We start from the raw sequence: 21314 nt of genomic DNA on the forward strand, positions 1-21314 counted from the left end.
CCATGCATTACCATGTTCACACTCCATAACCTTTCCTTGGACTTGCCCCTAACCCAGACTCTGACACCATGACATTTTTTATTGTTTTATATTTGGCCAAAATATTCTGGTTTAGATACAGATATTTACAGAAAGTAAGGAGGAAGGGAACCAGGCCAGAGTGAGGCAGGTATATGTACAAGCCTGAGCTGCAAAGAGCCATAGCTTCCATATAAGGTAGGGTTTTTGTGCACATTGGTTTCCATCTTACATGACATGTCCATTTCTGGTGCATGGAGAGATGGTAACCACTGCCCACCCAGGTACCAGCAGCAGGAGACCGTCTGATTTGGGAAGAACTCGGGTTTACAGGAGTCCAGCGGGTCCTTTCCGCTCTCCTAGGAGCCAGTAGGTTCGCATCTTTCCTTTTCCCTGGAAGTGGGGGAGTGAAGATAATTCAGATTCTTCTGTGTTATTCCCTTTATCTCTCTCTTTTCCCCATGGTCCCCATAATTGCTTTCATCCTCCCTTTCCATGACCCCTCCCCATGGCCTGCCATCACCTTCATCTCCACATCCCCCCGAAGCTCTAGCTGGAAGCATCCTAGCTCATCCAGGGCATCCTTGGTGGTAGAGGAGACATGGATCTTCAGGGCTGGGGTGGAATGGGGTGCGGGGATGGTGGGAAGATGAATCAAAGAAAAGACAATAGAAGAATTGGCGGTATCGGTGAGAGCTTTACCAAACCACCACCCCTCAGGAGGCTCTCAGTCTTCCCAGGACACATGCACTAGAACCAAAATATGTCCAAGGATGGGGCAGTCAGGAACTGTGGTCTCTCAGATTGAGAGATTTGGAAGAACTCTGAAAAGAAGAAAAGGACAACACACATTGAGGCTGAGGCTGGGGTTAAGGGCTAATGTTTTACCTTGACCATTAGACTCCATGCGGGAAGCCGTGTTCACCGTGTCTCCAAAAAGACAATAGCGGGGCATCTTCAGGCCAACAACCCCAGCACACACAGGCCCTAGGAGAAGAAACAGGTTGGGAGAGCCTGGGAAAAGCAGACCCGCAGGCTGGAGTGAGAGTCAGCCTTACCCGTGTGGACCCCTATGCGTAGCCTCAGCTGGTCATGGGGCCGGTGGCGGATGCGGAAGGAAGAAACTGCATCCAGTAATGCTAGGGCCATACGAGCAATTTCCGGGGCATGGCGTTGACCATTTCGGCCTGGGAGGCCAGACACCACCATGTAGGCATCTCCAATCGTTTCTACCTGATTGAGATGGGGATTAAAAGGTCACCTCTATGTGTATCAGTGGGAATGGGAAGTGTAGAAGGAGATAAGCTGGACACCACTATGAGTCATCCTAACAGCCTGGGAGGCCGGAATATTGATTAGAAAGTAAGTGCCATGGTCCTGAGAATTGGCGGGGGAGCGCGGGGGTGCAGTTTAAAGGAATCTTTAAATCCTCCTACCCCACCCCTGTACTGGCAAACACTCAGTAAGCATTTGCTGAATGAATGGATATCCTATCTGCAACAAGACATGGACAAATAGGTTCTGCTGTCAGGTAATGGGAAGCAAGAAGACAGGGCTGACCTGAAGAGCACAGAGGCTGGTGAGGAGGTCAGGCAGGCCCACTGAAACAGGCCTCAGACAGCCTGAACTGTGCGAGGTAAGAAAGCAGCCGCTTGGCTTTGTTAATTATACTGAAGCTATACAAAAGAAGGCCTGTTTTTAGGAGCTAGACACTGAACTGTTCGGGGATAAAGGGGCACTCTGCCTGCAACTTACTCTCAAATGGTCCAGAAAATAATTATATAGATATATAGATTTTTAAAAAAATAAAGCAAATGGGGCAAAATATAAATAACTGGTGAATCTAGGTAAAGGGTTTATGGGAGTTCTATGTTACGGTAATAACAGAAATAGCAGAGTAAGTCCAAAGGGAAGGGACAGAAATAGTATTATCTGTGCAATGTTAGACACTTTCCACAATAAATCTATTATTCCCAACTTATAGGTAAAATATCTGAGGCTCAAGGAGCTTTCCAGTTACTTGTCCAAGGCCACACAATTAGTCACAAAATCAATACCTATAATCCCAATGGTTTTTACTCTGAAGCACAATAAAGCCCACCCTGTGCCAATTCAATGACTTGAAATTTTTTACAAGGTAGCTTGTCCCTCACCCTAATAAATCATTCTGTACCTACATCCCATATGATTCTTCCGTGTCTAGAAGGAAAAGATGGGTAGGCTGTATTTATACCCCCAGGCAAAGAGTGGCAGATAGGGGCTAAATCCTGTGATGGTTCTGATTAGGGCAGTCTAAGGATTCACAAGAAATCAGACTGACAGATACAATAAGAGTGCCAGAGGCTCATTTGTCTACAAAGGGCCCCCAGTACTAGGGTGCTGGAGACCCAGGAGGGCAAACTGACCATTGAGCGGGGTAAGGCATGTAGGGTTCCAGGAGATTGGGTTTTCAAGGTGGTCTCAGGAGGAGGGTAGCCCCAGCTCTCACCTTGTAGACGTCAAAGTTGTCAATTATGGCATCAAAGCAGGTATACAGGTCATTAAGAAGTGTCACCACCTAACAAGGATGGGAAAGTAGAGCCCCTGAGACTTGAGCCTAACTTTCTAAGAATTCTTAACCCATAAGCCCTAACGAAACATGGGAACTCCAGAACAAACGAATCTCCCCTACTATCAAGGCTCCCTATGCCCCAACAAAGCTCCCCCAGATCCCTATCCCGCCCCCTACTTCTCACTCCTGGTTCTCACCTGCATGGGGGTGCTCTCTGCTGACAAAGCTGTGAAGCCAACAATGTCACTGAAGTAGATGGTAACACTGTCAAAGGCCTCAGCCTGTACAGTCTCTCCCCGTTTTAACTGCTCTGCCACTGAACTAGGAAGCAAGGGCCAAACTCAGAGAAAGAGGATGGGAGGAGGAGAGAGGAAAGGTGTGTATGGCTGGAGCAGAGATGCATTATAACATGAAAGCTAAGCCGGGTAGAAGAGAACGAAGGTGACTGGGACTAGCTCAAGGTAAAGTATTTAAGTGGTGGGGGGTTGGAAGGGGACCCCTGGGGATGGGGGCTAAATGTCTCAAGTTGGAATTGTTCTACATCCACTTGCTAGAGCCATGTCCTAAAAAGAAGGGATGGGAAGCCAGGAAGAAGGCAGCATAGCTCATTTGGAGACAGAATGAAAACACACGGTCTATAGCCAGAAAGTTCACTGTGTCCGGATGAAACAAAGCAGGGTTCTAAGAGTTGGGACGTGAGTTCTCAGGAGCTTGATCAGGGAGAACCCAACAAAGGAGAATACCAAAGGAAAATCTGGGAAGGTGACCAAAGTCTCACTGGGGTAGAATCTGGTAGAGCAGAGCCTCAGCCTTGCGCTTCTCCTCCAGGTAGGCCTGTGTGCGCTCCTCCACCAGCTTCTCCAGGTTATTGGCGTACTGCTCCATGCGCAGCAGCAAGTTGTCCAATATGCTCGTGCCGCCCTCCCTGGGGGGGAGGCCAGGATATGCTACCTGCTCCCAGGCTCTCAAGACTCCCAGGACTTCCTACCCAACCCACCCTCTAGGCCCCACCAGCCCCACCTCATCCACCAAGACTGATGAGGCTTCTATCCCTGGGGAGCCCCTGCCCCTGAGTGCCCTCTCACTTGTTAAAGCGGCGAATAAAGCCCTTAATTTGTCCAAAGTCTGGCCGCTCAGCTGGTTCCTGGGCCCAACATCGCTCCATCAGCAATACTAGCTCTTCATTCAGTTGGGTCCGGTCAATGCTCGGGCGGAAGTAGGGCCGCTGACCATTTCGGACCTTCTGGACAATCTCTGAGGGTGATAAACGGTTTGGATGAAGAATAGGGTCCCCCAGGTAGAGGAGTCTACGGGCAGTAGATTGACTCTCACCTTTGGGGCTGAGGTCCAGGCCCTCCAAGTAGAATGGGCCACTGCGAAGAGCTATCTCCTGTAAGATGATCCCAAAGCTATAGACATCAGCCTTCTGCATGCCTGTGTTTGGCAGTGGGTTCCCACTGAGAAGTTCTGGGGCAGTCCACAGCTTCTCTGAAAAGAGGGAATAGGCTGGCCAGGTCCTCAAAAAGAGTATCCCAAGCCCGTATGCTTCCCCTATTACAGTCATTCCATTTCCCTCTCCCACCCTCCCTAGGTGGAAATGATCAAGGCCAGAGGAGAAATATAAAAGTGGGTTGTGGGAGAAGGGCTTACTGGCATAGAGGGTGTGGCTGTCATCGGGTTCAGCAGTTGAACGGAAGCTGGCCAGGCCATAGTCTGTGATTTTGAGCACAAAACGACTATCCACCACACAGTTGGAGGACTTGAGACTCCCATGGGATGCAATAATGCTGTTATGGAGAAAGGCCATGCCCTGCGGGATATAGATCAAGTCATGGGTTTAGATTGAATCTGGCTAAGGATATCCCCCTCTCCACGAGATGGGCATTAGCTAGCTGTCTAAAGATCTCGGGACCATAAAAACAATAAGCTGCTTTTGGAAGGCATCCCTTACAGTAAGTTTCTACCCAAAGAAGCAGGCAGAATAGGAGAGTCATCCCTTCTTGGCACCATAAACAGTATATTGGCACCTTGGCACCAGGGACAGGAGAAATGTTTAAGGGGAGGGACAAGGGGATCTATCAGTTACCGCCCGGGAAAGGGCAGTCAGTATTCTGAGTAGCGAACAGAACTATGAGGATGAACTCCAAGAATGATATGACTGACACCCATGATGGCCTCAAATGTATGGCTGCTACTTAGGAAGTCACGGCTAGAGACCCAGGTATCAAGAGACCTAGCTGCACCAAGGAAGACCAGCCAGTTGTAGACTTTAACATATAACCATGTGCAGGCAGGCAAGTCGGGATGGAGGAGGAAAGCAATCTACTGGACAGGATCCTAGGCCAGAGAGACAGTGGAGAAAATAATAAATTAGTAAAACCCTGGGAAGTGGACAAAAGTAGGAGACAGCTGCCAAGCCAGTGCAGAAGCCAGAAGAGAAAAACCGTTGCCTATGAGGGACGATAAGGCGCAGGTCCTAAGAAGGCAGAGTGGTGCTTCCCAAAATGAAACCCTGGGAGTCCGCCTGAGTCAGTTCAGGTGGACCAGACAAAGGATGCAGTGTTCTGGATGCTAACCAAAACACCTCTGTCTAAATACTTAGCTCAGACCTAAACAATTCATAGCTCTGGTCTCTGCGAACTCCTCCTTTTTATTCCTTTTGATATCAACAAAACCTTTGGGAATCACCAAATTTGTCAATACAGAAAGGATTAGGCTTCTGGCTTTGCTCTAAATCACTTTTCCATCAAATCATCGTTCTCTCAAGAGTCCTGTTTTTCTTGTATTTATCATCGCAGTCAGCCACCATATCAACTTTACCTAATATTTTATCTCCCCCTTGATGGCAAATTTACACACACACACACACACACACAAATTTTTAAATAACATCATGAGAAGTAAACAGAAACACCAAAGCCAGCTTCAGGTGTGGTACAAGTGACCCACTAGGCTAGCTCACTGGCTGGAGGAATTGCTCTAAACACCTGTCCAACCCATGCAAGATTCAAATTCATACCTCTGCAAATCCATGCACCACTGGGTCACCTAAAAATTGCTAAAAACTAACATATGGAAAGATACCAAAGATTTAGTATAATTTTCCTTTGTTTCTCTTACTTTTACTAGTAAATGTTCTTTTTTAAATTTCAGTTTTTCTGGAAAAAAAAAAAGAGCAGTGACTGCCAAATATTGGTCAGAGAATAAATGATGAGAAAAATCAGGAAGGAATTACGTTTGGAAACCTCATTCATCTTTTTCCAGCTAAGAAGTCTTAATGTAAACTCTTAGAGGTTTAAAAAAAAAAAAAAAAGATGATGGCAAGAGATGTGAGATATCTAGGGCAGAATGACAAAAATTCTTTACAAGTGCAGGACTCTTTGCAGCAGATAAATCTCCCCCAATTAAAAACTCCAGACCCTTTACCCATTATTACCCAACCATAAGAATAAGGGGAACTGGAGAGAACAGGACTTTCACAGGACTAGAAGGAGAAACTGAAAGGAAAGATCAAGAAACAAAAGCACTTTAGGGGTGCCTGGGTGGCTGGGTCTGCCTTCGGCTCAGATCATGATCCCAGGGTCCTGGGAGGGAGCCCTCCCCACCTCTGCTCCCTGCTCCTGCTCCCTCTGCCCCTCCCCCCATTCGTGCTCACTCTTGCTCTCTAATAAATAAATAAAATCTTAAAAAAAAAAAAAAGAAACAAAGGCATTTTTAAAGCAGATGAACTCTTAAGGAAGAGCAGGGAAGACTCACCTTAACAAGGTCATTAATGAGGGAGTAACGAAACATCCAGTCCAAATTGATGCTGTCATTTTCCAGAATATCCTGGTAGTGACATGGAATAGATTATGTGACTATCCTAGTCCCACTAGCTATCACAGGCTTATCTCTCCCGTCCCTAGAATCTCCACCTTTTCCTTACCTGTAAACTCCCCCGAGGACAATACTCGGTCACGATGCAAATGTTGGGGGGGTCGATGCAGGCACCAATGAAGCGAGTGAGATGGTTGAACTGAACATCTCTCATCTAACAACAACAACAAAAGGTGGGAGAGGAAAAAAGAATTGAAAGAGATTAAAATTAGAAACACAAATAAACTACTGCATGACAGGACCTTTCTCTTAATTGTACCTACAATTTAAAAGCCTTTACAAATAAGCCCCTTGCCTTCCTAGCCAAGTTTACTATTTCCCTCTCCTTTTCTCCATCCCTATTTGCCCCTCACCCTTAAGCCATACCCATTACATACGTGTTTGAGTTCGAACAGAACCTGCCGGGTCAGCTCGATGCGCTTCTTATTCACATGTTTGATGGCAACAACATTGCCCTGATGGTGGGAGTGAAAGGGGAAAAGGGAAGTTAGCATAGGAGTTCCCAGGTGCTAAGAAAGGAGAAAGGAAAGGAGAAGTGTGGGAACATCCAGGAGCTCAGCTAGGTATAGAAAGGAACGTTATGAGGGGCAGAGGTTCATGGCAAGAGGTGACAGATGGGGATGAGACAGGATGAAATGGTGGGGACCAGAACAAGCAGATGACTGTTCACCTTGAAGTGACCGGTGTTGGCAAAGATCTGGTATTTCCCATGGGCTGTCATGAGCGAGCCGTAACTGGATCCCCGCTGGGGCCAAGGGCAACATGGAGGCGGAAGGATGAAAGGAACATTAGATGATGGTGGCAGTGCAGGGGCTATCGTTACAAGCCAATGTGCTGGGAAAGGTCCAGGGTACGAAAGCACAGGCACTCCGAGGGAAGCAGAGGGACAGCTGAGACCAGAGCTCACCAGCGACAGTGTGAGGCGACTGCCTGCGCCTTTATGGTATCGTTCTGAATTGCCAAACTGCAGTTCTTCCCAGCGAATGCGCCACAACATGCTAGCCAGCTCCTTCTCCAGCATCAGCTTTCTGTAAGGACTGCACACCTCAGTTGACTGGCAAGGCCGATCCTACCACCCCGTGAGCCAACACTGCGGTTGCAGGGGCTTCCCCGCAGCTCCCGAAGCTGCAACTATTACACCTGAGGTGGGACTTGGCACAGGACTGCCTCAGGAGGGTGCGTTCTCCACGCACAGGATATGTGGCCTGTGCTCATTTGAAAACACAGAGGCTGAAGGTAAAAGTCCTTTCTTAAAATGGTAGCATTCATGGAAAATTCACCTTTGCCCTTAGAAGACCCCATGCGAAACCCATCGTTAGAACACCCAGGCTAGGACCAAAAGTGGGAAAACAACACCTAGGTTAAAAGACAGCTTAACGAGAAAAGCTAGAGAGGAAGGTGTTAGGCCTAAGAGATGACCATCAAACTAAGAGTCCCGTTAACCCCCAGAAGGCCTGAGCGGTGGGAGCGGGGGCAGGTCAGTGGGAAGCCCAGAACTCACCGGAAAATGAGGAAGCTGGAAACACCAAACATGATGAAGGTGATTCCTGTGCCCAGTGCCACTATCGCCAGAGTTGAAAGTGGAGCTGAAGGAGAGAGGGGCCCCTGAGAAAGACTGTGTGCCGTTGTGGACAGGGAGGGGCTGGTGCTCAGGGCTCAGGGAGCAGAGAGATTTCTTGAGGGAAAGGAATGAGGAGGGGGTATACAAGTAGAGGAAAAACAGAGCCAAGGGTGGGGAGGCCAGGAGGGGAGATGAAAGGATGGAAGCAGGGAAGGAAGGATAACTCCCAGCCCCCGCACACACCCACTTTTATCGCAGGATGGGTCGTCCAAGTCAAAGGCACAGGGGGGATTGTCCAAGGGGGGGGCCCCCTTCACCCAGGGAATGGGCCGTCCTGTCCACCAAATCTGCTTCTCAGCTCCTGAGTAGTGGGCTGCAGGCTGTGAGGAAAGAGAAAACTGGGCCCACAGGCCTGCTCCCACCAGCCTCCCCCCCAGACCCCAGCAATCTGGCTGCTTTTCTCCCCAGCCTACCACCCACCCAGGATAGAGCTCCAGCAGATAAGTCCCTGCTTCTAGTACCTTTGATTCTGTCCCACCGAACCCTTGAAAGCTGGATATTCAGGGCCCACAGTCTCCTCCCTGCCTTCTCCCCCGTCACCTGGAAGTCCCCAGAATCCAGGTCTCCCATGGCCCACAGGACAAAGTCAGTCTCTCGGTCATTGTTCTTGTCCATAACAACCAGTCCAGTTACACCTAAGATAGAAAAGAGTAGCCCTTACTCTGAGATCCACCCTAGGCCCCTCTCCCGTGCCCCGATTCCTCCAGTTACCTCAGATCCCTCCCCGCCCCTGTTCTTAATACACATCCTCCTCCACCATGTTCTCTGACCCCTCCTAACTCTTCCTCTGCCCCTAGCATCTGTATTCTCTTCTGCCTACTCTACCACGCCCAGGCCCAACAGCAGCGCTCTGGCCTCCACCTGACACTCTCCATTACCGTGGTATCTTCGTCCCTGCATCTTCTCCACAATTCGAAGTCCGTCTTCCCGGGTGCCTCCCTCCTGTATTGTTTCGTTCAGGACTTCAGCGTACAGCAGGATCCCATCATAGAAGCAGCCAGCAATGAGGTTCATCTAGGGATGGCAACTTCAGCAGGGCTCTCCAAATGTCCTGCCAGGCCCCCTCCCCAGCCCCCTTTCCCATCTCTGGGGTCTCCTTCTACCTCTTCTCTCTTCTGGTTTGCTTCCTTCTCTCTTCTCATTCCTAACATGCTATCCCTACCTCACTGGACAGAAGAGCAGAAGGAAAAATCCTGGATGACAGCAGACAGTCCCCAAATAGGGCTGACTCCATGACCAAGGCTTGATGCTGAGTTAGGGAGAAGAGCCTTTCCTCAAAGCCTGGCCCGACTCTCAGGAAAGAGAGATCTACTTACCAGGGAGGGGGCCAGCTCCACACCAAAATCTTCCCGGGCTCTTATCAGCAGACGATTCTGGAATTCCTGATACTCAGGATTTGGGGGTTCTCGGTAAGTGATCACCAATACTGTCTGTACCAACAGCACATGGGGGAGAGTGAACAGGATTCAAGATAGGCATTGGGGAAGAGAGGAAGCAGGACAGGGAAGCTCAGTGAAATATTCATGATACAAAATACACACAGGTGAGTCTGAAGGCTGAAAGGATACTAAGCTCTGTGTTATGTATGCACCCGTGTGTGTGATGTACGTGTGGTTTCTGTTTAGTACATCTGGGAAGAGGGGAATGGCACTCCTCCATGAAAGGTGCATGGTTCCGGGAAGGTGGAGCCTGGGAAACAGATGATATCAACTCCATCTCCCAAACCTGTGCCCTCATGTTCCTGAAGCCCCTCCCACCAGCCAGGCCTCCCTGCCAGGCTGCCACAGCACTCACAGCTGCTCCGTCCCATTCTTTCTGGGGACCTACTCGCTATCAAGGACAACACGGATCAACAGCTCCTCTCTGTTAATGTGATCAGTAAAGTGTTGATATTTTCCTTTGGGCCACTTGGACACAGTGCCTCCACCCAGTGAATTAAACAGATTTCAGGTTCTAGGACCCCTGAGGGAAATACTTGGAAGACAGTGATTCCATCCGTGAAAAGTGGTGGGCCCATTCACTTAACGCGTGTCGAACACCCACCCTGAGCACTGTCCTGCATACGGGCATGGTCCTATACGTCACTAAATAATAGACATGTGTCACAGAGAAAACATAGTTATATGCCCAAACACATTTCACAGATAAGCAAATGACACACGGGATCTCGGCCAGGCCCACGCCTCACTGGCCTTGAGTCAGTGCATCTCTGTCTCTCACTGGGGAGCCTGCCTGGCACCCACTGACCTCACACATTTCCCTTCCTTAGCTGATGAACATATTGGCTTCTGCCTACACCTCAGGCCTGCACAATCACTGAGACCAGCCTTTGCCTTGGATGGGAAACTGGCATCACAACTTCAGGGCAAGACTTCATTCAGATCAATGCGTTTTGTGAAATGATAGATTAAAATCTACTCACTTCTACCAGTTTTGTTCATTCCTGTCACTGAAAGTACATGAGGACACAGAGATACTAGATAAATCACAGATACATGATTTATTTTATATCAATTCGTTCTAGGTAGGAAATAATAAAGTTGGTTTCTAATATGTATTCATTACATTAGACTAGTGTTTGCTTCATAATGTAATTATTCTTACTGGACCATTTGGATCCTTGATCACACACTTGTAATACTCTCCCACCCTCAGGCAAAATCTAAAAGGAGAAGGGGGCTGAGGATGGGGTTGGAAGGGTTGGTTCAGTAACACCTATTTCAAGAATAAAAGAAAAATAGAAAGGTAGGATATTGTTGACAATGTAAAAAAAATCAGTAAAAGAGCTCAAAAAGATCGTGCTTGACACAATTTATATTTCAATATAAAGGCTGATAACAGGTTTTTAATGCTTTTTAAACACTTCATAGTTCTCTAGGCTTATCTGTTTGCTAGACTAGCAGTTCTCAAACTTTTTGACTTCATGACCCCTTTACACTACTAAAAATTACTGAGGACCACAAAGAGCTTTTGATTACATGGATTATATCTATTAATATTTACATTTTAGAAGTTAAAACTGACAAATTTTTAAAACACAAGAACACACAAGTACACCTTCTCCAGCTTCCAGGCTGACAAGAGCATCACATGTCACGTAGGCTCTGGAAAACTCCACTGTACAATCGCGGAGGGATAAGAGTGAGGAGGCAAATAAACATCTTAGCATTATGTTTTAAATAGTTTTGACCTCACGGCCCTTCTGAAAGGATTTCAGAGGCCCCCAGGGTTCCAAGACCACATTTTGAAAACTGCTATGCTCAATGGTTTTGTTGTGGTTAGTAGCTACTAAAAAAAAATAAAATAGAAAAGAAAAAAAGAAAAGAAAGGAAAAGAAAAAAGAAAGGAAAAGAAAAGAAAAGAAAAGAAAAGAAAGGAAAGGAAAAGAAAAGAAAAAAAAGAACCTCCAGAGAACTTCTGTGCTTGCTCGGGGCTCCATAGAGAGAAGACAGTAACAGGAGGTAATGGTGTCCTTTTTCACAGTGCACCCCAGGTGAGAAAAGCACAAGAAAAGGGTACCCAAAATGGGTGTAGCTGTCGGTGAGGCCAGACATGCACCTGGGTGCACAAGCCTGTGCCCTGAGGCCTACTTGTGAGGCCTCTCCCACCACAGCAGGAGGCACTGTCAACAGTGGCTTAAATAGGCAAGGAACAGTTTCCAGAAGAGATTCTGCCTTACACAGCCCTTGGTTCAGTGCTTACTTCCATTCTAGCTGCTGGTATCCCCTCTGCAATGCAGTCCATGCTGGTCACCTAGGTTGTGACCTCTGCCTCTGTGTCTGACCCTGAAGGCCCCCAGTGCACAGCCTAGGCCTCTGGATCCTTATAGCCTGGTCGTCGGCTTATTTAGTTCTGTTGGATCTACTTATTCTTCCCTATCCTGGTTGATCATCTTGGTTTATGGTACCTGCCAGCTCTACTCTTCTGCAGACGAATTCCTAGTCCTATCCCCGCTTCTCCCCAACACACACCTTAATTCAATTCAGTAAGTATGTGCTAGGCACGTGGTATACAAAATTGAGCATGATCAAGCAGCTATGGCTTAATGAGAAAGAAAAATCTTATCAATATACTTAATTTCAGAGCCCCCTCCCCCAGTAGGCCAGGTATTTCTGGGGTAAGGGCTCTCTGCTCTTTCATCCTTGGCTGGAGCTGACCACCCAACTTCCCTTATCCCCTGCCCTGCTTCAACATCGGAATAGGATAAGGAGCTTTTCCAGAGAACACCTCATCACCCCCTTACCCTCACCCCACCCCAAAGCCTGGATTTTCCCCTCAGCATATTCTTGATTGCCGATTCCCCCTTCTCTTGTGTCCTAGCAAAATCTCCCTATGTTTTTCTATCTGAAAAATGCCTGCAGTGAGTGGAAAAACTGAGAATTAATTTATCTACTTGTCAGCTGACTTGATCTCATTTCCCCCTACCCTAAGTGCTTGCGCCCTTTGACTGGTAGGAATTCCCAGATGAGAAAGAGAGGTATTCCTTCCACACAAAATAATACAACCCAAAAGGCTATGGAGTCTTCCCATCCGGGAGAGTCTAGAGATCTTCCTCAACGACACTAGCTTAAGTGCAATTCCCTTGTTATTCCCTTCACATGAGAGGCTTTTTTTTTTTTTTTTTTTTTTTTTTGGTTTTGGTCTTTGTTTTTTTTAGTAACATTCATTGCCAGTTGTCCTATGTTTGTATTTATTTGCTTATTTAGTATCTGTCCATCCTATTAAACGTAAGCTTCAGGCAAGGACTACATCTGTTACGTTCTCTACTGTACGCCAGTACCTAGCACAGTGACTGGGACATAATAGGTGCTCAGAAGGCACTAACAGAATGAGTCAATCTTCAAATGAATCAAACACTGACTGAATAATGTGGTAAATTCTACAGGAGACAGAGTTAAGCACAAGAATAAGAAATTCAGTCCAACCTGGGGATTCAAGGATTGTTTCCATGAAGGGAAAATAACTCATCTGAGTCTTAGAGAATACGCACACATTATCCAGACAGACAAAGGTGAGAAGATTGTTTTAGGCAAAAGTTATAGCATAAACAAAACCTGTCCTGCCACTGCCCATGTTCAAGTGTGACAGTCACGGACTAAGACCCAGACATGTCACTCATAGTCAGATACAACCAAATGTATAATGACAGCCACATAAAACTTCACTCATTGGAGAAGACGACAACCAAAGTCCAACCCTTGTACACATCTACTGAATTTCAGACTCAAAGACTCCCAAGTGAAAAGACCTTAAAGTTAGCCCAAAGGCCACCTCAAATCCTTTTCAGGAAAAGGAGGGTTAAGGATAAATAAGTAAGAAACCCATATGGATAAATCAGTGAAAAATTGGTGAGAAAATCAGGGAACAGTTCATGGGTGTGATTTGAAGAGGCAGAGATTTGGGATGAGGAAAGGAAGAGCATTCCAGAAGAAAGGATCAAAGAGCACAAAGGCAAGAGGAGAGGGAGGCCCAGGGGTGGAACTGAGAGAGGTCTGGTTGGCTGGAGTACTGGGCATGAGGGGCACCAGAAGGCAATACTGAAAAACTCCGCTGAACACAGACTGTAGACAGTCTGAAATGTCACAATAAGGAGTCAGGACTTTATTCTGTAGGAAGTCAGTCATTGAAAGTTTTGAGCAGAGGAGTGAAATGAACAGAGTCATGTCAATTTCCCCTACAAATTATTTCATAAATTCATTTCTTCCCATTCTTACTATTGCCACTGTTGTTTGAGCCCATATCACCTCACTCCATTTGAGAGCCAAGTACAGGCAGTCTTACTGCCTCTACCCTCCTCCTCTCCTAATCCAACCTGAATTCTGTCACTAGATTTCTCTTCGCAAAAAAATCTCAAGCACCCCACATTCAAGTCCAAGTACCTTAATCTTTGGTTCAGAGCTCTACTTAATTTGATTATACCTCTGCAACATTATATCCTATATCTGCTTCAAGCCAGCCCTTCTTTCTTGGCAGGTCAGTATCTTCTCCGTTCCCCAAATATACCCATTCCTATCTTTTTCTCTTTGCTCAGGCTGCCAGGATCCTCTCTCCCACTCAGACAAGGAATATGACATCTATCTTCCAAGTCGCAACAGATTCTTACTCCTTTATGAAAAGGCTTTCCTAAACCCAGCTGACATTGAACTAAAAAATTCTTAGTGTCTGTTTCAGGACACATAATCATATTCTTTCTCAGACTTGCAGCTTAATTGTACCACATTCATGCCTTACTTATCCAGAAAGGATGGAAGTCCTCTCAGGGTCTGGGATTAGGTCTTTTCTAGAACTTTTCTCCCTCACAGTATAGTCTACTAATGGGACTTAGGAGAGTGTTCCGGGATCTTGGGAGGTAGTGCTGACACTGAGAACAGTCACAAAAGTGGAGAAGTAAGAAAGAATGATATGAAACTCAAAAAGCCTCTTGTTCATTTCCCTCCTGTAGCTCATAATTTCTGCCCTGTGCCTGGGGTTTCTGTGGGTCTTATGAGAGAGAATCTCCGAAGAAGCTCCTCTTCCCCCTCCTCCAAGTTTGGCTCAAATGATACCTGAAAGGCCTCTCTCAGGGCCTGGGCCTGTTCCCGGGTGCGATTGTCCTGCCAGGGCCGGCCTGTCGAGCGTGTGGGGCCAGCACGGAGACTCTCCCCAAAGACGTCCAGGTAAAAGAAGACATAATCCCCGTTGGTCAGGTTCTCCCTCTGGGCCTGAAGAAGGATCTCATGCAGCATCTCCAGAGGGCCACAGATATACACGACTGGGAACAGGTACAAGACAGAGGGCATTCTGAGAAAGGATCCGGTCCCCACACAGCCCCCTCTCTGAACCATCTGCATTTCCATCTTTAGCAAGGAAGAGAGTGCCCTAACCTACTAGCCACCCAACATATGCTCCCCATCCCCCGCTCCTTGGAGTCTATGTTGTAAGTACCCTGGGGCCTTATGGACCATCTGGCAGAGGTCAGAGGCTGACTCCAGACCCCAGAGGAAGGGAGCTATCAGCTTTAAGCCCCTCCTCTTTCCAGAGCTCTGACTGTCGCCCCCCACCCAGCCCTCCTCACTGCCGCCACCTGCCCTGCCTTTCCCTAGGCTCAAAGGCACTGACTGCTCAAAATTTCTCTCAGTGTCAGCTTTACCCTGTCTTTCCCAAACCCAAAAGTTCATTTATGGAGTTCTCACTATTTTTCCACCACCACCAAGTCTTGGCGCCCCAGTCTAAGAAGTCTCTGCTCACAGATGGATACACGTTCACTACTCCAGGGCACTCATTTCACATTGCTCCTCAATTCAATTTCCGCCCAATCCCACATTCTTCCCTGACACAGGATTCATTCTCATTCTACCTTAAATCTTATTCCTTGTTTACATCTGCCTATGCCGTCCACGAGCTCCCCAAATATAACGCCTTCACCTTCTCACAGGTGCTCTATCCACTTGTGTTTCTTGACCCCAACCACCATGTCCAGCTCCTCAGTGCCCACCTCCATCCACCATTTCCCAGTGCTGAGCTCCAGGGATACGGCGACCCTCCTCCCCCTGACCCTAAGATGGCCTGGGCCACACTCACTGCGCCCGTTGGCCCGGATGAAGTGGGTGGCCTGCTCAGGGCCCCCCGGCTCACGGGCATACACCTGGTGCTGCACACTGAGGTTGCTGCCCTGCAGGGCCTCAAAGACGCCCTCGATGGTGAAGTAGTGGGGCCGGTCATCTGTGCGAGCGTCCAGATACAGCAAGGCAGCACGGGCCGTCCAATTGAAGTGCCCGTGTAATGTCACTACAAACTCACCCAGCTTGGGAGCAGAGGGGCCAGTGCGCACCAGGGTACGATAATGCTCATTCTTAGCTGCGAAACCAGAGGCCACGGCACCCGCAGTCAGCAGGGGAAGACGCCAGTGGGAGGCAAAGCGGGCCACAGAGGCAGCAGGGTACACGCAACCAGGGCCCAACAGAAGATCGGGGTCATGGTACAGCTTGAGGTCCACAGCGCGCAGCGGTGCCAGGTACTCAGAGCAGGCGCCATCTAGTTCAGAGCTCACAAACCGAAGGTCCACAGGCAGTGCCCGGCCCAGAGCCTCCACAGCAAGGGCCACAGCAGGACCCACCCGCGGCCAGGCCCAGGCATAGCTCAAGTTGTGTTCTGGCAGCACCACCGCCAGCGTCAGGTTCCGTGCCCCGGGGGGACGCACCCCACCTGCCAGGGCTGCCACCAACAGCAGGAGTGATGGCAGTGCCATGGGGAGAAAACAGCAGCCCCACCAGCCCCAGAACCTGGCGCCACTCTGGCCTACCGGGGAGGCACAAGCACCACCCAGCCTGGAACCTGGGGAAGATGGCCAGGAAGAGAAGTGAGGATAAGCTAGGTAGGCTGGGATACAGAAAGCAGTGGGGATGGGAGAGGAGGAGATGGGAGGAAGCCCCAGGGATATAGGTAGGGAGTGGGTCTAGAAGCCTGGGGCAAGGATTGAGGGCTGAGTAGGGTGGCAGGAAAAAGGAGGGACCAAGGGGGCCTGCGACTGGGATGGGGGCAGTGAGAGGTGAAGGAGCCTGATAAAGCTGAGAAGGAAAAGGGGATCCGAGACTGGGATGGGGTGGGGGTGGGGGGGAGGCTGGTACAAAGAAAAGACCCGGGGGGACCTCACCGCTGAAGGGGCTAGGAGGGCTGGGAGCTGCGAAAAGGGGGATAAGGTGGGAGGGGGCCCGCGCCACGGAAGGACTGGGACCATGGGCGGCCGGGGAGCGAAGCGAGGCCTGGGCCAGAGGAGAGGAAAAGGCAGGGTAAATCTCCCTGTGAAGGCTTCTCCTGAAGCTCCTGCTTGGACTAACGGGCCCAGGGCGCTGGTCCCATCCGGAGCTGCGGCGGCCCCGCCCGTGTCCCAGCTCCTCTCTGCTCCGCTCCTCCTGGGCCCGGGCGGCCGGCACTGCCCGGCGCTTCCTCCCGCCCCCCGCCTGGGCCCCCAGGCGCGCCGCTCGTCCAGGTCAGGTCGCCGCGGCCGGGCCCGTCTCCGCTCGCTGCGCCGGCGGCGGCGGCCGAGTGTGACTCCCCGGGCAGGCCGCCCGCCCCCGCCCCCGCCCCCGCCCCGCGCCTTCCCCGCCCCCTCCCCCGCGGCCCCTCCTCCTCCCCCTCCGGCCCCACCCTCCGGCGCCTGCTGTCTCCCCCCACCCCCTACCCTGGCGCCCAGGGACATCCCAGGTCTCATACCTACCCAGTGACAACTCGGGGGCTCCGCGCAAGGGCCTCTCAGGCCGGCGAGGTTCCTGGGCGTCCTCTCACTTTAAGGGCCTACCCCTGTCTCCCCCAAGCCCCTGGCCCACTCCGCCACTCTCTCCCCATCTTGCACAGTGCTACGAGCCCAGAACTTCTCTTCTCCCCACTAGCGTATCCCGCTGTTCTTAGGGTCCCCTCTCAACTCCCCTGAGTCCCTCCAACACTCCAGTCTTCAGGAAGCAGTCAGGAATCCCCAAATATTTGGTATCCTCACTAGTCCTCCACCTAGTAAAACCATAGCACCCTTCCCATTGCCAGCAACCTCTCACTCCTTCACCAGGAAGACATGCCTGCTACCTGGAAGATTGGCCCCTCCAGGACCAAGGGACTCCGATGACTGATTTTCCTTGAGTCCTTGCAAAGTCCACGGGTGGGTCTCCTTCTTCCTAGAACTCAACCCTCCAACCTCCCTCTTCCTTCCCCATGCTCCCTTCTGTAGTCTCCCATGTCCTCAGAGGCCCACCACACCCTGCTAGGCCTCAACCACACCATCTGCTCCAGGGACCCAGCCCAGGAACAGCCTCTCCTCTTTTGTCTCCCTGCACAGCCCAGGCTTGCACCTGACAACAGCTCATGGACTGACTAAGCAGACCATTCCCCCGGAGGAATGGAAGCCCATTGTATCCCCTTTGGGTTCCACCCTGCTCCCAAGCCTCCAACCTAGAAGGCTCTCCCCCAGATACCCCATATCTGGCATGCCAATCTGATCCTGAGAACAGCTTATGAGGGATGATATCATGGTTGCTGGGAGGGATTGCTATGGGACCCTGGAGAGTTTCTCTCAAATTGTCATAAAGGAGATGCATATAAATCCATTCTCCTCCCCCTTGCGAGAGCCACAGTTTGTCTCCCCCCTTCAAGCCTCTTCTCCAGAAATCACTATGCCAAGAAGCTGTGAGAGCTCCAAGAGTAGAGGGAGGGCGTGTAGGTGTGCAGGGAGAGGAGGGGCCTAGTTTCTCTGAGATGAAGGCGACACCTAGTGGTTTTGGGGGGGAAATTAAGGACAATGACATTTTATTCTTAGCTGTGATATTTCTTTATTGAACACTGGCTGACTTGCACAAGCTGTAGGGATGAATACAAGAAAAGCTGAATAATACAGCCCTTACCTTGGAGGAGCATGTAGTTGGGATCCATTGGGCTCACAGGCCAAAGGCAAGCCCCTAGCAACAACTTGCCCCAAGTGCAGTAGAGATGGAAGCCTCAGGACTTCTTTAACACAGAGGGATGATAACTCCAATTCCAGCTGCTCACGCTGTTAGTAAAAAGGAACTTTGTCCTATCTGAGCAAGGAAGAGAAGGATGAAACAGTCAAAAGGGTGATGGGACAACCTGGAAAAGACGTGGTTCTAACTTCAGATCACATCAACCAAATGATATGTTTTAAACAACTATATGCAGCTTAATAAGAGAAGCCATCTATAATGACACAACCTCTGCCAGAATCACCGAATTTTAGGGCTAGGAGCAGTCTTATATTGTTCAATCCCCTTATTTAAAGATAACTGAAAGCTGTGATCCCAGGCTAACTCAATTAGTAGAGCATATGACTCTTGATCTAAGAGTTGTGAGTTCAAGCCCCAGGTTGGCCATAGAGCCTCCTAAGAAAACAAAACAACAACAAAAAGTTAACAGAAAACTAAGTCCCAGAGAGGGAAACCACTCATGGTTTTTTAATAGCAGAGACTGGAATCCAGGTAAGGCTTTAATATTGTCTAAGGTGGGGCTCTGTACTGTGCTAACTCATGAACTTACTGTATGAGGCTATGCTTTTAGGGTAATGGCCACCAGAGACCCAGACAAGTCTCTCTGGAACACCTGCAGACCCTAGTGAGGACCAACACCCTGCTGCCCAGACTCCCACACAAGTTCAAGTACATGATATGTCATTATTCTGAATATTAAGGACAACTCTAAATTATGTTAGGGATTAAACTTTCAATCATCTTGCCCCCTTCCTTCCAACTGGCCACTAATACTAGAAAGTGAGAAAGGGCAGGGAAATAAAAGTTAATTATTTAATGCAGTTTCTTATTAACATCCAGTGAAAGGTTTTTGTTCATTTTTTCATTTTTGAGGAGAGGCTGAAAATATTATGTAAATGAGAACTTTGGTTATCTACATATTCCCATTATCTAAGTGATCACTGATCTCACTGATGTGGCCAAAAAGATTTTGGCTGTATTTGGTGACCCCACTGTAATTCATAGAAAACCTGAGAAATCTAAAGACGCTGCTAGCCTGAGCAGCACCCGGCCAGGCTCTGCCTTCCTCTCTGTAGGTCTCGTATGGCCTCCCACTACTTTACAGACACTACCTATAATGTCTTCTAGGATAGGGCCAGCCCAAACACCTCTTTTCTCATCCAGAACTAAACTTCTGAGCATCAAATCAGCTAGCTGCTAGAAGCTGCTGTGGTTTCCAAAATGCCCTCTTCCTTAGCGGAAAAAAATCCTACCTCTAGTCACACTCAGGCCAAAGGAGGCTCAAGACCCTTGCTGAGTTCTGGGACCACCATGGGATTTGGGCTCATGCTAACCCTGTCCACAACAGGCCCTGAGGCCCCAAACTGACGCCCAGTTCAGCACTGAACAGTTTTACAACTTACCTGATTTCACAACTAACTTTGGACCACACCAGGTTTGCTCTACACCAGACCATGCCTCCAGACCTGAAGAATTCCACTAAAACTAGAACAAAAACAAAACAAAATGAAACGAAAAACCAAAACCACACACCTTCCAGTCTTCTCTCTGCTTGACTGACAGGTCTGCAGAAAAGGGCTTTAACTATATGTGAATTTTCTCTTGCACACAAGACCGATGGGTCCAAAGGAACCTGCCAACAGAGGGCAGAGAACAGCCATGGAAAGTAGGATAAAATAAGGGAGAAAAGATACATTTTGAAGGCAGCATTTCAATAAAGGGAGGGGAGGAGGCAGTGTAAAAAGAGAAATACAGTGAAACATATTGAAGGCAAAGAGAGAGTTTACAAAATTCTGCATTGTTTCTTTTAGCCCCAGTGAGGGAGAGGCAGAATCCTGAAAACAGCTCAAACCCCATTATTGCTCATGTAGCCCACTCCTCTCTATCTCCTGACTTACCTCATGCTTTATACAGCAGTGCACAATACGGCTCTAGACCTTGGGTCCAGTTCACCTTCTCCTAAACTTCAATATCCTCCAAGAGCTGCTATTATTGTTTAAAGGGTTAAGGGTTTTTACATTGAATTCGCACATCATTTTCTTTTCTAAGTTAAAAAAAGGTTTTGAATTTAAAATATTTTCAAGTCAGATCCCAGCTTCTAACGTACCTGTCTAGATATGTATGCTGAGGGGAGGCCGGGTGGCTCAGTCGTTAGTGTCTGCCTTTGGCTCAGGGAGTGATCCCAGGGTTCTGGGATCGAGCCCCTAATCAGGCTCCCTGCTCCGCCGGAAGCCTGCTTCTTCCTCTCCCACTCCCCCTGCTTGTGTTCCCTCTCTCACTGGCTGTCTCTCTCCCTGTCAAATAAATAAATAAAATCTTAAAAAAAAAAAAAAGATATGTATGCTGAAAGTTGAACTGGTACCATACTATGAGGGTCAGAAACACTGGTTTTGTGAAAAGACAGTCCACATGGGTAGTTTTTCTATGGATTCCTGAGAAGTTTAAGAATTGTCAGGAGAAGCAACTGTATATGTTTATTTTTATGATAATTCAAGCTCCAAGTGAACCCTATTTTTTTTACCCATCTGCTCCATCAAAGCCTGGACCAGCACCTCTATGCACTCCCAGTGGTTTCCATTGTTCTTCCACACATGGCCTGTTTTCCCAGGTGCGTATACTGCTTGCCTATGTTCCTAATACCACCCTTCACCATTATTACCAACCCCAGTAATTACTTACCACCCGTTGGGAGCACCTGATAACATAGAGCTTCAGATATAACATTCTCTGTTATATTTCTTTCTCCACTTCACTTAAAAGTCTACTTTCTTCACAAAGTCTTTCA

The 21314-nt window shown here is 48.7% G+C and overlaps 1 protein-coding gene across 3 annotated transcripts; it reads right to left on the minus strand.

The window, feature by feature from the left end:
• Positions 1 to 59: 59 nt before the first annotated feature.
• On the minus strand, positions 60 to 17097 carry NPR2 (natriuretic peptide receptor 2). Of its 3 annotated transcripts, XM_045780225.2 has the most exons (22): positions 15627 to 17097; positions 14612 to 14817; positions 9383 to 9496; positions 8945 to 9080; positions 8607 to 8701; positions 8254 to 8386; positions 7947 to 8031; positions 7353 to 7473; positions 7116 to 7190; positions 6823 to 6900; positions 6495 to 6599; positions 6326 to 6397; positions 4220 to 4379; positions 3902 to 4057; positions 3655 to 3823; positions 3348 to 3494; positions 2767 to 2890; positions 2507 to 2575; positions 1077 to 1251; positions 907 to 1005; positions 542 to 633; positions 60 to 411 (listed from the first exon to the last, which is right to left on the minus strand). In XM_045780225.2, exons 1-22 carry the CDS (start codon positions 16291 to 16293, stop codon positions 346 to 348), a joined length of 3144 nt encoding a protein of 1047 aa, XP_045636181.1. In that variant the 5' UTR covers positions 16294 to 17097; the 3' UTR covers positions 60 to 345. The 3 variants fall into 3 exon arrangements, with proteins under 3 accessions (XP_045636181.1, XP_045636182.1, XP_087725689.1); XM_045780226.2 differs by lacking the exon at positions 7116 to 7190; XM_087869563.1 differs by lacking the exons at positions 60 to 411; positions 542 to 633; positions 907 to 1005; positions 1077 to 1251; positions 2767 to 2890.
• Positions 17098 to 21314: the final 4217 nt, after the last annotated feature.

Source organism: Ursus americanus, chromosome 18, assembly GCF_024610735.1.
Source record: "Ursus americanus isolate L20-20 chromosome 18, mUrsAme1.1.p, whole genome shotgun sequence".
Taxonomy (NCBI): domain Eukaryota; kingdom Metazoa; phylum Chordata; class Mammalia; order Carnivora; family Ursidae; genus Ursus; species Ursus americanus.